The following is a 13,018-nucleotide window of genomic DNA, read 5'->3' as shown; positions in this document are numbered from 1 at the left end:
ATTTATTGACCAAATTAATTGGCATAGTGAAGTTGTTGTTAGGCAGATGGAAAAAAACGTTAGAGATGAACAAGAAGTAGACTATGGATTTGTAGAAAGTAAACGACTTTCTAATGTCCAAAGTGTTGACTATACACAATGGGGAATTGATCCAAAATTGTTTGATGGTATAGAAATCAATAAAATTGATGCTTTGAAAATTTGGAATACTACCCAACAAGGTGAAATCATCAAACAACCCCCTACCCAACACTCAATAAATAAAGGACAAGAGCTTGTCAGAGTTCTATTATTTTATCAATTGTGCTCTTTTTGTTTAAAATGTTTTTACAAAGAGTTGTCTTCTACTACACTCCAAACTCGTTATGAAAAAGTTATCTGTGATTGTTTTAACTATGTAGAAAAACAAATCTCTTCTGAACCAATTGCTCATCATCCTTTGTGGGAACAAATACTTAAAGAACTTAAAAAAGCAATAACGCAATTTAAAAAAAAATAATTTTTTTGTTTTTTACTTTTTTTCCTTTTTCAAGTTTATTTTGAATTATTTGGAAAAAGATTCTTGAACAATTGCTATAATCTTAACATAGACAATTTTAAGTATCTGAATGAATATTATATCAATACCATAGATTGGTAGTTATTGGTACATTCACACTCAAGAGACAAAGGTATTAGAAAATGAAAAAGATAGTCGTAATTAAATAAACGGTATTTAAAATGACACTTAAAGAGTTGCAGAAAGAAGAGTGTTTAAGAAAGTGAAAGCAATTAATATAAAAGAGATTAAAGAGTAGTGTAATAAACTAAAGTTAACAATCGAAATAATTTGTTAATAAGATATGATTTAATAACTAGAGGAGGTCATAAGAATTAGAACAGTGATTAAAGAAAAGATTAAAGGTAGAATAAAATAAACCAATTAAAGCACTTCAAAAAAAGAAGAAAAGGGCAACGCATAATAAGAAGATTGAAAAGAATAAGAATCAGAAAGAAAGAAGTCAAGAACATCACAACAGAGGGTGTAATGACAACACATTATCAAAGAATACTATTTGAGAAGTATAAAAAGATCTCAGAGATAAATAAGTAAACGTATTTATTGAATTATTAGTTACACTCATTAAAATGAGAGTGAAATGGTGTTTACTAATTTGTTTATAGATAATAAATTCTAGAGAATTAACAATAACCAATTTTTCTTTTGAATACATTCTATTATCTTTAAACAATTTGCGCATTTAATATACGTGGTAATGTAAAGTATGTAGTTGTGTTAATACAGTAAAATGATTATTAAATTTAAAACGTCTTAATTAATTATTAATATTTTTAAATACAATAGAAATATTCATTTGTATATTTTTTTTGAGTATTATTTTTTATCAATTAAATAAAATGATAATAATTCAATATTATCCATTAAAAATTCTATTTCATCATTTTCTTATTGATCAAAAAAACAATTCAATGAACGTTTAATTAACTTTTAATTCTTTTAAAACAAATGACTTTTGGTAAAGAAAAAGTAAATTAAATAAAGTGTTGTTAAGAGGTGCCTCTTAAAAGGCAATACAAAAATTACTCCCAGGTTGACCCATTTGACATCAACACGCCGCAGTGCACATGACGCATTGTGCAAAGATTACTGTGTTTCTTGAGGCACAGCAATCAAGGATAAGTTTGTTGATTTTAACTGATTTTTCCTTGCTTTTTATACCATCTTTTTAACCCTAAATTTAGGGTTAATTCTTTTTTTACTTTTTACTTATTAATTCTTTTTAATTTAATTTATTAAAATTAATAAAACCTCTATTTTTATCTTTTTTTATTTTGTTATTAGTACAACAAGAGCAACAATTTATTGAAACAATAACATGATAAAATTTTATTCAATTGTTATGTATAACAATTAATTATTTTCACTGAACATAAAATACTAATTCCAAAGAGAACTAAACATAGTTTAACACATTGACATTCCTCTTAAGGAATATTGAATAAATTTGTTATAATTGTACTAAGTCAGAGCCTCAACAAAAAAAAAGAAACTAAAAGACAAAATGGCGATAAGTGTATTGTAGTTATTATAGACGCTTTATTTTTCTACAACATTAAAAAAGGAGTGTTAACAAAAAAGTTAATACTCTTCAAGACGCTAAAATTAAATCTTAAACCCCTTAAAAAATAAAGTAGTTTTCAAAAGAATTATGTAGATAAGTCAAAATTTTTGTATTACTGATGATAATTGATATGTTTCTTTGTTTTAATACTTTTTTTTGAAGTTATAAAAACTCATTTCAGTAAATAATAAAAAATATTTGTTTAATTTATTTTAAATTAACAAAATTACATCATTTTCCTTTGTATTGAAGATATTTGTAAAGTAGTTTTATTACATAACAAGTCATCTTCTGAATTTTTTGTTTCATGTAAATGTAGTTCACTGATAGATTGATTGGGTAAATACTTTCCCATTCTCTGATTTGACAACTTTGATTTTATTTGATAAAGACACTTTTTGCAACCATTTTCCTCTACTTCAATTCTACTTAATTCTTGTGTGTATTCAGATGTAATAAAGTTATGCAACTCTGTAAGAATTAAATAAATACCAATCATATCACTCACAACAATCCCCACACTAAAACATAATTGGTCATTGAATTTAATCATTCTTATTATATCAATTACATACTGGTTACATTGATTAAATAAAATATAACAATCGTTCCATAAATTGATAATCAAATCTTTCTCTTTTAGTTGTACAAGAAATGAGTTCTTTCTTGGAAAATGAAAACAACCATCAAAACAAGGGTATTTATGATGGAAATTAAGTAAATGATTGAGTAAAATAGAATAATGTTCACACCAAAACTGATACGAATTTGGGTCAATACTAAAAACATTTTTTATATCATGTTTTGGAATGACAATTTCTTTAAACTCAGAAAATATAATACCGTTTCCATTATGACAAAGAAAATGAAAAAGAATTAATCCTTTAAAGACTTCATCAAAGTATGTACTTTTTAATTTATTTTTAATCTTTTTAAATATAATATAACTCCTCCCTTGGAACGATTTCTTTATAATCTTATCAAGATACCTTTTTTCTGGATTAAAATTACCATTTCCAATAAGTTCATGCAAGGCCCACTTTAGGTTGATGTTCATTTTATTTCATATTGAATTTTTATTGTTTTAATCTTATCCAATGAGATGAAAAGTCATCTCACTTTTCAAAATTTATGTAAGATCATTTTTCGCAATATTATCCCTAAATTAGAAATACTAAAAAAACATTAAAAAAAATGAATTCCAAATTATTTATCGTTAAGATGTTTTATTTTTAGATTCGAATATCTCATAATTTACATTAAGAGTTTGTTACAAAATGAAAATACTATTTAAAAAATAATAATTTAGTCAATAAAATAATTAAAAGAAAAAACTTTATTACAACATAAAAATAGAAATTATATTTTTTTTTGTGAATTAAAAAAAGTAAGAGAATCATGAGAATTCTTTGAATTCTTTGAAATAAAAAGACAAATGAAGAACTCGAAAAAAATATAATTATGATAGGAGTTGTTTTAGTTTTGTTAGTATTAGGAAGTGAAGGGAGTTCATTTAATTTAAGTGAGGATCCACTTAAGTTATTTGAGCAATTTAAACAAGAGTATAAAAGAGAATATTTAAATGCTGCTGAAGAGTTAAGAAGAAAAGCTGTTTTTATAAAAAATGTAGAGACGATGAGAGAGCACAACGCAAAAGGAAGTTCATATAGAATGGGAATTAATAAATTTGCAGATATGGAAGATAGTGAACTTCTTGCAGCATCAAGTAGAATACAAAATAATAGAAGAATGGGTGCAAAAAGAATTCAAGAAATGATTAAAATGGAAAAAGTAAGTCCAACAAAACAAACTCTTAAACAAGCTGTTCCAGCTAATTATACATTATGTACTTCTGCAGCAGAATATAATTATTGTGGAACAAATAATATTAATCAAAATACATGTGGTGGGTGTTATGCAGTTGGACCAGCTCAACACTTATCAACAATCTATGCTTACCTAACTAAACAAGCTAATAATGATAAACCAAAAAGAAAATTATTATCTGCCCAACAATTACTTGATTGTAACACTGTGGCATGGGGTGGATGTGGAGGAGGATTTGCTGAAGATGTTCTTAATTCAATAAATGGAATTTATTATGCAGATGATTATCCATTTATTGATGCTGATAAAGATTGTGAAGATCCTGAAGATTGTGAGAAGTTTAAACATGAATGTAAATCATTAGAAGTTGAATATCCATTAAAATTTGCTACTGAAAATAAATTTACTCACTTTGACAATAAAAATTGGGAAGAAATAAAAGAAATTATTTATAAATATCATGGATTTATTAGTGCAATGAAAGTTACTAGTTCGTTATATAGATATGAAGGTGGTATTTATAAGTCTGAAAGTTGTACTGGACAAATTACTGATCACGTTATTACTGTTGATGGTTATGGAGAATGTGATGGACATAAATTCCTTTGGGTAAGGAACTCTTGGGGAAATGATTGGGGAATTGAAAATGGACATTTCAAAATTGATTGGAATACTCTTTGTGGTATTAATGGTGTTGATGTATTTAGGAATGGTAATTCACTTCAAAATAATTTATATGTTGAAATGGAATTAGGGGATGGTGATATTGCTGAATATAACCCTGAAGATGGTGCAGGTGATGATAATGAAGATCCAATTGGTTGTACCATTGTTCCTTCATCTGGTGATCCATCCAATGGTCCTGATGATAACAAAACAACAGGAGTTGTTATGGTTTTATTCATCTTCTTAATGATTTTCTTCATCTAATTTTGGAGTCTTCATTGGAATTTAATTGATTTTTATAACAAAAAATATTTTTTTGTTAATTAAAATTAATTAAAAATATAACATTTTTTAAAATATAGTTAAAAAAACTGAAAATAAACAAAAAAAATCAAAAATAATAGAAAGAAATGGAAGAACATAATGATTTAACAATATATAAAATAGGAGATTACATTATTGGAAAGGAATTAGGACATGGTTCAACTGCTGTTGTGTTTTTAGGAATTCATATGATAACAGGAATGAAATATGCGATTAAAATCATTAAAAAAAGCACATATAAACAAAAGAAACCACAAATTGACCGTGAGATTATTTTTATGAAAATAATAAGAAGTTCATATATAGTACAACTCCATAAAGTATATGAAAATTCTACTCATTTATTTATTGTTTTAGATTATATGGAAGGTGGAGAATTATATTATTTAATTCTTACACAAAAAGCGTTAGATATAACAACTTCTATTAAACTATTTTGTCAAGTATTAAGATGTTTATCATATTTACATTCTAAAGGAATTTGGTTTGTTTTATTTAACTTGTCTTTTCATAAAAAATTGATAAGGTTATGATTTATCTGAACAGTCATCGTGATATTAAACCAGAAAATATTTTATTAGATTCAGGTCATACTAATATCAAACTTGTTGACTTTGGTTATTCATTCTTTTCATTAAATGAAAAATTAAAAGAGCGTGTTGGTACACCAGATTATGTTGCTCCAGAAGTGAATAGTGGAAATACTTATGATCCATTCTTAGCAGATGTTTATTCATGTGGAGAATTATTACATGTAATGTTATATGGAAGTCATCCTTGTTTTTCTGATGGCATAGAAATAAATTTTCCTGATAACCATGGATCAGGTGATCTTTTATCAAAAATGCTTCAAAGAGATCCTTCAAAACGAATTACATTACAACAAGTTATGAAACATCCTTTTGTTAAAGTTGCATTAGACAATACAAAAGAAACACCGATAGCTATGTACAGTGGTCCAGTTATATCATTTCCTCAACAAGAATTATTAGAAATAATTTGTTATATATTACCCAATATTAGTGAATTATCAATTAGAGATTATTTAGCATCACCTGGTTCTAACACAGTAAAAGAAATCTATCGGTTATTAGAAAATCAATTTTTTAATTCACCAAAAGAAATAGATACTTCTAAAATTGAATCAGAAGATATATTACTTGCTATTCCAACTTCAGATAATATTATTCCAAATGACAAAATAACTAGAGGTACTACAAGAGAAGTTGTTTGTGAAAATTATGATAATGAGAATGAAATAAAATTAAAAATTAATCAAATTTGTGATGAGTTGAGAATTAAAGAATGGACATTTTCTACGATTAATGGAAAAGACAGAGTTCCATTTGAAGTCATTTATTCAAAAAAAGATGGGTGTCACCAAATTTTGTTTCAAACACATTTTGGGTGTTCAATGTTTAAAGACATTTGTTGTGTGTTTCATACTTTATTAAATAAATAGTCAAACTTTACTAAAATAAATATTTTTTTTGTGTTATATTTATTAAGATTTTTATTAAAAAATATTGTATTTATAATTCAACTCAAAAAAGAATAAAATAAGAATAATGAATATGGAAGGTGTTGAAGTTAATTTTGAAGATGCTATTATAGCAGGAGCAGAAATTGGAATGCCATTATATAATTTTGTTCAATTAATTAAACCAATATTAAAGAATGCAGATAGTCAACCAATACTTGAAAAGAGTGTAGAACGTCAAGTAACCGAAGAAAAGAATAAAGATATTCAAGACACTCAATTAACAGAAGAAAAAAAAGAAGAAAGTCAAGTAAGATATAAAAAGAATAAAGAGATGTGTAAAATATATAGTTGGAGTAAAATGGAAATGGGTATTTTCTTTGATGAGCAACAAGCAATAACAGGGATAGAAATTAAATACCCATCAATTTTTAAAAAAGATGGGAAGTATTATTTAAATAACAATTATGGAATTAATGAAGATATTAAGTTTGATATTAAGAATTATAAACATATTCAAGTAGAATATAATGGACCAACTTTAACTTTTATTAAGTGTTATTCAAACAATGAAAAAATGAAATGTGATTTAAAAGAAAAATATAGAAGTCTAAGAGATGTACAAGTTGTTTGTGTTTATTATTTTTTCTTCAACAAATTAAAATGACTTTTATTTATTAATAGAAAGATAATAAATTATTATTTTGTATTGATTCTTTAGGTTGCGATGGATCTAAAGAACTTTTTTTAGGAAAAAGTGCTGATGAAATTAAAGTGATATTTAATAAAGAACCAGATTCTATTAACGTTAGTAATGGTATTATTGTTTGTTCTTTTTATGACTTTGGAATTGATATTTTATGTAATATTTCTTTTATTATTATTGGAATTGTTCTTCATACAAATGATCAAACTGACAAACAATTTCTTAAATATGCACAATGTCATTGGAAATTTGAAGAAGAAAAGAATAAATTTCAATTTAGTGATAGCGTTTGTTTTTATTTTCTTCCAATGATGAAATTATCAAAAAAGGTATTGACTTATTTTTAGTGGGGAACTATTCAAAAAGATAGAGAATGTGTTGAAGAGAAAGAAAATGAAAGTTATGATAAAGACTACTGTTTATACTCTTTAACAGAAATACCTCACACTCTTTTTGCAGTTCATAATGATAGAGTATTAAAAATAATGATTTGGAATGAACAAAAGAAAAATTGATTATAATTTAATCATTTATTCAATTTAAAGAAGATTTTGGTATAAAAGATATAAATGGATCAACTCCTCCAATAACAATATGAGTGTCATTACAATCTATTGATGTTATTGAACCTGTTAACTCTTTTTGAATTTGTTGTGGTTCTTCATTTCCAACAGAATATATTTTAATTGTTCCATCATCACTTCCAGAAACAAATTTTTGAAAGTCTTTATCAAATGGTTTAATTGGAACTATTCTTCCATTAGGCTGATAACCTTTCCATGTTTGAATGATATTATTCATTTTATATAATACAATATTTCCATCAGCAAATCCACCAATGGAGATATCCCAATGAGGGAAATCTGAATACAAACTATTTATTAATAATATTTTATATTATATTTTATAATAATTTTAACAAACACTGGTGAATAAGAGACTGGAAGACGAGTTTTTATAGAATCTTCAAAGGTACGAACTATTGTACCATCAAGTGAAGAACTTTGTAATAAAACACCACTAAAACATAATGAAGTAATAGTGTTTGAGTGAACGGGTTGATTAATATTAATTATTTTATCAGCTGTCGGATCGTATAAATTAATTAAATTGTTTGTTGAAACTGCTACACGTTTACAACTAGAACATGAAACACAGAGATGAGATGAATTTGGATTAATTTGTATTTTCTTTATTAATGAAGGAGCTCTTGTATCTACTTGCCATAAACTATCATCTTCCCCAACAACAAATATAGTTGTTTCATCCAACACACTACTGTCATTAATTCCTCCTTTTTGAGCAACAAATTTTCCTTTATTTTCATTTTTTATTAAATCACGAATCACAAGAGTTCCATCAGCAGCTAATTTCATTTAGTTATTATTTAATAAAATTAATAATTCTTCATTTAAAAAATATCCACAAACATGTACTGACAATTCCTTGGTCTTTGTTGAGAAAATGGATTGATGTTGTTGACTGTGAATGTGCTTGGTATTTCATTGTTTTTTATTACAAATTAATTTGAAGTTTTTTTTTAGTTTTTTTCTTCTTTGTTTTTATTTAAGTTATATATAACGTTTTGCATTCTTTTTTTAATTTAAATTAGTATTTTTATATTTGTTTTATTGTTTTTGTATTATTCTTTTTATTGCTCTTAATTTATCATTCAATTATATTGATCCTTCATTCCTTATTATTTACCCATCTTGAAATTTACTTACTCTAACAACACTTTATTTCAGTTGGTTGTCAATTCTTGATATATTTTTAAATAAACTTAGAGTAATGGGAAAGAAGATTATTTTTATTAACTTGTGTTTATTGTATTAACCAATTTTCATTTTTAACTTGAAAAGAAAACATTATATATGAATAATTGAAATGAAGAAAGTCTACTAGACTAAAAGTTCCTCTATAATTTCAACAAATAATTAGCCAAAAAGATCATTTAAAAAATTAAATTAATTGAATTTGAATACACTTCATTAATATTTTATAGTAAATAAAATCACAAGAAAGAATAGAGAAGAGTCAAATGAATTTATAATAAAATTAATGAAAATAGAATATATTAGTAGAACTAATAACGAATATTAAAGTATTGTCAATGATTCATATAAAAGAGTTGATGATGAATTGTAAATTTATTTGAATATTTTAATACTCTATTAAATAAAGATTAAAATAAAGTATATAACAGTTTATTGTAGTATTTTTTTCTATTGTAGAATCTAATTTCTAGAAATAGAAGCTTAATAAATAATTAATTTTATTAAGTATTCAAAAATAAAGAATAAATAATGCAACTTAATACTAACAACAAAAATTTCTAAAGCATAACAAACGACTTTTTTGTTGATAAGTTAATAATTATCTTTAACCATCTGAATAAAAATTTTAGTTTGACTAAAAAATAATAATGATTGATTCTAATTAGAACATATTTCAAATTAACTTCATCTCAATAATTCTGTAAAAACTATTCAATTAATTATTTACAAATAAATTAATTAAATTTTTTTTTATTCATTTTTTTTAAAATAACGTATATAATAAAAATTATTAAAAAAACTATACGATCCACGTCATATTCCATTTTTAAACTTTAACACAAATGAATTATTACTATAACGAAAACCCCAGAACTAGCCACCAACCCTTTTCTAAGGTAATGGTTACAAGTTCTGGTAGATAAAACAATGAAATTTGATGAAGTCAAAGATAGTCTAGTCTTTGATTAAGTTCATAATTCCGATATAGTTAAATAAAAATATGAAGAATTTCATATTTTTACATACAGAAGTTAATAACAGTATAAATTAAAATTTAAAGAAAAGGGGTTAAACTTCTGATATGTTATTGCTATAAATTTGCTCTGATTTATCTTCTAATTTAGTATCGTTTTCATTAGAGTTTTGGTTTGTTTTTAATGAAACTTCACTTAAACCTAATTTATTTGTCATTGGATTAAAAGATTTTGATCTTTTTTCTGTAAATGAACTTCTAAGTTTCATGACATTACCTTTTTCTCCATCTTCATCAGATTGTTCAAAAGCATTATTATTAAATATATTCTCTTGTTTCATTTGGTCTAATACTTTAATACATTCATGTGCACGATCACTTCTTAAAATAACTCTTTTTTCTTTTGAAGAAATATGTTGAGATGATGAATCTAAACCAGGAGTAAATTTACCAAATTTAATTTCATCTGGATTATCCATCCTTGTAATAATATTATTTCTTTGAGACTTCCCAAAGTTAATTGATGTGGCTGTTGTAACAACTGGTAATTCATCACTACTTTCATCTACCTTTTCATTCTGATTATCATGAATTTCTTTAATTTCTGAATGTTTAATACTCGGGATTGCTTTGTCACTTATTTTCTTTTCATAAATTTTTTTATTCTTAAAAGATAAACTAGGACTTTGGCTTCTTTGTATTTGAATACTACCAAGAGTAACTAATTCCCTTTCATGTTTTTCTAATTCCTCTTTAAATATCATTGGATATTCATCAATAAGAAAAGTTAAAATATCAATTCCATATCCAACTTCTTTTCCAGTATTTGGATCAATATTTGAATTTGCAAGAAATTCTGGATCAGGTAATGTTAAAATACTTGGAGCAAGAACAACACCTAAATTTTTTGAACTCATACCATTTAACTCTTTCTTTTTATTAATTTCGTTACACAAGTAACACAAATTCATTAATAAAGTAATATTTGCATCAGGTAGACTAAATATTATTTTCTTATATAATTTTCTTTTCAATTCAATTGATTCTGTTTTATTCTTTAAAAAAATAGAAATCATTTCTAATGATTTCATAGTGTCAATAATATGTGTTGGCATTTTTTGAAGAAAACATTTTAATAAACAAGCAATAATATCAACACTATATTCAGATATATCAGTTACTGATATCCTTCTTGTCCCTTCTTCTATTTCTTTTAAATTAGCATAAGGAGAGAATCTAAAGATTCCTTTAAAATCCATTCCAGTTTCAAGAATAAGAAGTATCATTACTTCTATCATTTCTGGTAATTGTTTACTTGTTCTTTTTTCTTGTTGAAGAATTATATCTAATGAATTTCCATAATATTCAATAAACTGTTTGTCTTTGATCATATTATATTGAACAATTTCTCTTTCACTGCATCGCACAAGTTTATTAATATTTATATTACCCCATATTGTCCCTCCATTTTTAAATAAATTAAAACTTGCTTCAGAGATTTGTTTTATTATTTTAAAACCTTCTATGTTAAATTTAATATGATATATATACAATATTCCTAATTGATGATTATAATCTTTTTTATCTTCTTTTAATTCTTTTCTAAGTGCGTTAAATTGATCAGAGATACTTGACGTTTTTATAATAATTGGTTGAAGTGAATCAGAGAAAACTTGAATGTTCTTAAGAGTTTCATTTAAGCATCGTTGATATTCTTCAATATATCCTTTATCTTTTTTACAATGAAAAGTCATCGAGGTAGATAAGAGATTTAATGGAATTTAAATGAAATATTATCACTTCTAAACATTTTCGAATTTCACGAAATCCACTTTCATATCGCTTCCAATACAATTCTTCTTCTTCAATCTTCTCAGAATAAAATGGTCGGCTTTGTTGAACAAACCTTTTCATTTATTCCTTTAAGTTCATTTTTCCTTCTTTTTTCTCTTTTATTTTAATCTCAAATTTACAGAGATCTTAATATTTTTTGATATTCCTAAAATATTTATATATTGTTATATATAACGAATTAAATATTGATGAGTTTTAAAATTGACTTATCTGTTAGAACTTAAAAATTTGTTGAAAAGAAAAAGAGGAAATGGAAGATTATATTCCATTAAGAAATTTAGTATCTGTGAGGTGTCCATGTGGGAGGTCGATACATAATGACAGAAATGGACCTGCTGAAATATATACAATTAATAAAATTGGTGCTGAACTAGTTTTACTTACATTAAATACAACAAAATGGGAACTTTCTTGTACAACTGGAACATCTTATGACTTTTCAATTAATTTCATAAAAGAACAAAAGAAATGGTTTCCTGAAAAAACGTGTCCATTCATTTTATCATATCTTTTGTCTGAACAGAGTAATGTTGTCCACCTCCTTACCGACCAAATCATTCTAAAAAAAATCATTCAACGTTTTATAGCCTCTTGTGAATCTAGAGTTTTTGAGATCCCAACTCAATCATTTCGATTTGAGAGTAATGACCCTCAAGTTGCTTCTACAATAATTAAAGTTGATGGACAATGTCCGTGCGGGCATAAACATCAATTAGGTAATCAAATCTATGACATGGTATTTTTATTCCAAAACAGATTAGTTGGTATTGATTTTAGGGCAAGTTTATTAACAAACCTTTTTAATATATGTGAACAGTGTGGGCTTGACTTGTGCGTTGTGATGTATGTTTTTAAAGGATTATCTGATGCATTTTTTGAGTTGACACAACTGACAAAATGCAACAATTATTATCATGGTAAGAATCAAGACTATCATCTCATTAAGAAAAAATGCCTTTCATTCAATAGTTTAGCACTTTTTTCTAATGTTGCAATAGAAAACCAATATATTTATTTTATCAAATTCTACAACTCAATCCACAAATTGTTTTTGTACCAATTAAGTTCGTTTGAAGAACCAAACTATTACTCATTTAATAACTTATCTGGTTTTTGTGATCCATTTGATTTACTACCTCCAAACCTAAAATTAATTGAAAGTAATGAAGAAATAAAAGTTGATGAAATATACTCAAAAGAAAAGAACAATTTTAAAAGTGATTTATTAGAAGCACTTTCTAAGGATTGTATAAAACTGGAGCAGAGTATAAAAGAAAACAATAACCA

General features: G+C 25.3%; 8 protein-coding genes across 8 annotated transcripts in view, besides 19 other annotated features; 5 read left to right on the top strand and 3 right to left on the bottom strand.

Annotated features, from left to right (window-relative positions):
- Nucleotides 1–46: 46 nt before the first annotated feature.
- Nucleotides 47–499, top strand: EDI_029590 (uncharacterized protein; the record flags this gene model as incomplete). Its single annotated transcript, XM_001741878.1, has 1 exon — nucleotides 47–499. One exon carries the CDS (start codon nucleotides 47–49, stop codon nucleotides 497–499), a length of 453 nt encoding a protein of 150 aa, XP_001741930.1.
- Nucleotides 483–522: a sequence feature (AT_rich).
- A 790-nt stretch (nucleotides 523–1,312) lies between these two features.
- Nucleotides 1,313–1,419: a sequence feature (AT_rich).
- A 273-nt stretch (nucleotides 1,420–1,692) lies between these two features.
- Nucleotides 1,693–3,180, bottom strand: EDI_029580 (uncharacterized protein; the record flags this gene model as incomplete). Its single annotated transcript, XM_001741877.1, has 5 exons — nucleotides 1,693–1,760; nucleotides 1,941–1,983; nucleotides 2,039–2,051; nucleotides 2,114–2,158; nucleotides 2,354–3,180. 5 exons carry the CDS (start codon nucleotides 3,178–3,180, stop codon nucleotides 1,693–1,695), a joined length of 996 nt encoding a protein of 331 aa, XP_001741929.1.
- Nucleotides 1,753–1,809: a sequence feature (AT_rich).
- Nucleotides 2,305–2,352: a sequence feature (AT_rich).
- Nucleotides 3,033–3,070: a sequence feature (AT_rich).
- A 230-nt stretch (nucleotides 3,181–3,410) lies between the features above and the next one.
- Nucleotides 3,411–3,496: a sequence feature (AT_rich).
- An 88-nt stretch (nucleotides 3,497–3,584) lies between these two features.
- EDI_029570 (Gut-specific cysteine proteinase precursor, putative) lies at nucleotides 3,585–4,880 on the top strand (the record flags this gene model as incomplete). The annotated part of the gene is made up of 1 exon (XM_001741876.1): nucleotides 3,585–4,880. The coding sequence occupies one exon, from the start codon at nucleotides 3,585–3,587 to the stop codon at nucleotides 4,878–4,880; it is 1,296 nt and encodes a 431-aa protein (XP_001741928.1).
- An 18-nt stretch (nucleotides 4,881–4,898) lies between these two features.
- Nucleotides 4,899–4,934: a sequence feature (AT_rich).
- A 3-nt stretch (nucleotides 4,935–4,937) lies between these two features.
- Nucleotides 4,938–5,040: a microsatellite.
- On the top strand, nucleotides 5,027–6,402 carry EDI_029560 (br serine/threonine protein kinase, putative; the record flags this gene model as incomplete). The annotated part of the gene is made up of 2 exons (XM_001741875.1): nucleotides 5,027–5,424; nucleotides 5,487–6,402. The coding sequence occupies 2 exons, from the start codon at nucleotides 5,027–5,029 to the stop codon at nucleotides 6,400–6,402; spliced, it is 1,314 nt and encodes a 437-aa protein (XP_001741927.1).
- Nucleotides 6,403–6,413: 11 nt separating this feature from the next.
- Nucleotides 6,414–6,480: a sequence feature (AT_rich).
- A 28-nt stretch (nucleotides 6,481–6,508) lies between these two features.
- On the top strand, nucleotides 6,509–7,641 carry EDI_029550 (uncharacterized protein; the record flags this gene model as incomplete). Its single annotated transcript, XM_001741874.1, has 3 exons — nucleotides 6,509–7,048; nucleotides 7,105–7,413; nucleotides 7,474–7,641. The coding sequence occupies 3 exons, from the start codon at nucleotides 6,509–6,511 to the stop codon at nucleotides 7,639–7,641; spliced, it is 1,017 nt and encodes a 338-aa protein (XP_001741926.1).
- Nucleotides 7,089–7,126: a sequence feature (AT_rich).
- A 19-nt stretch (nucleotides 7,642–7,660) lies between the features above and the next one.
- EDI_029540 (uncharacterized protein) lies at nucleotides 7,661–8,632 on the bottom strand (the record flags this gene model as incomplete). Its single annotated transcript, XM_001741873.1, has 3 exons — nucleotides 7,661–8,000; nucleotides 8,051–8,492; nucleotides 8,557–8,632. 3 exons carry the CDS (start codon nucleotides 8,630–8,632, stop codon nucleotides 7,661–7,663), a joined length of 858 nt encoding a protein of 285 aa, XP_001741925.1.
- Nucleotides 8,002–8,045: a sequence feature (AT_rich).
- Nucleotides 8,507–8,548: a sequence feature (AT_rich).
- A 27-nt stretch (nucleotides 8,633–8,659) lies between the features above and the next one.
- Nucleotides 8,660–8,782: a microsatellite.
- A 296-nt stretch (nucleotides 8,783–9,078) lies between these two features.
- Nucleotides 9,079–9,099: a sequence feature (AT_rich).
- A 71-nt stretch (nucleotides 9,100–9,170) lies between these two features.
- Nucleotides 9,171–9,206: a sequence feature (AT_rich).
- A 65-nt stretch (nucleotides 9,207–9,271) lies between these two features.
- Nucleotides 9,272–9,329: a sequence feature (AT_rich).
- A 55-nt stretch (nucleotides 9,330–9,384) lies between these two features.
- Nucleotides 9,385–9,434: a sequence feature (AT_rich).
- Nucleotides 9,435–9,617: 183 nt separating this feature from the next.
- Nucleotides 9,618–9,703: a sequence feature (AT_rich).
- Nucleotides 9,704–9,972: 269 nt separating this feature from the next.
- On the bottom strand, nucleotides 9,973–11,631 carry EDI_029530 (T-cell activation Rho GTPase activating protein, putative; the record flags this gene model as incomplete). Its single annotated transcript, XM_001741872.1, has 1 exon — nucleotides 9,973–11,631. One exon carries the CDS (start codon nucleotides 11,629–11,631, stop codon nucleotides 9,973–9,975), a length of 1,659 nt encoding a protein of 552 aa, XP_001741924.1.
- A 246-nt stretch (nucleotides 11,632–11,877) lies between these two features.
- Nucleotides 11,878–11,905: a sequence feature (AT_rich).
- A 559-nt stretch (nucleotides 11,906–12,464) lies between these two features.
- Nucleotides 12,465–13,018, top strand: part of EDI_029420 (uncharacterized protein) — a gene marked incomplete at both ends in the record, with an annotated part of 699 nt that continues 145 nt past the window's right edge. Inside the window, one exon of the mRNA XM_001733521.1 lies at nucleotides 12,465–13,018. This exon is cut by the window's right edge and continues 145 nt beyond it. Within this exon, the coding sequence (XP_001733573.1) occupies nucleotides 12,465–13,018 (554 nt within the window).

This window comes from Entamoeba dispar, genomic scaffold (genome assembly GCF_000209125.1).
Source record: "Entamoeba dispar SAW760 scf_1105229464127 genomic scaffold, whole genome shotgun sequence".
In the NCBI taxonomy this organism is placed as follows: domain Eukaryota; phylum Evosea; order Mastigamoebida; family Endamoebidae; genus Entamoeba; species Entamoeba dispar.
The sequence above is the reverse complement of the archived record's forward strand: the minus strand, read 5'-3'. Positions and strand labels throughout refer to the sequence as shown.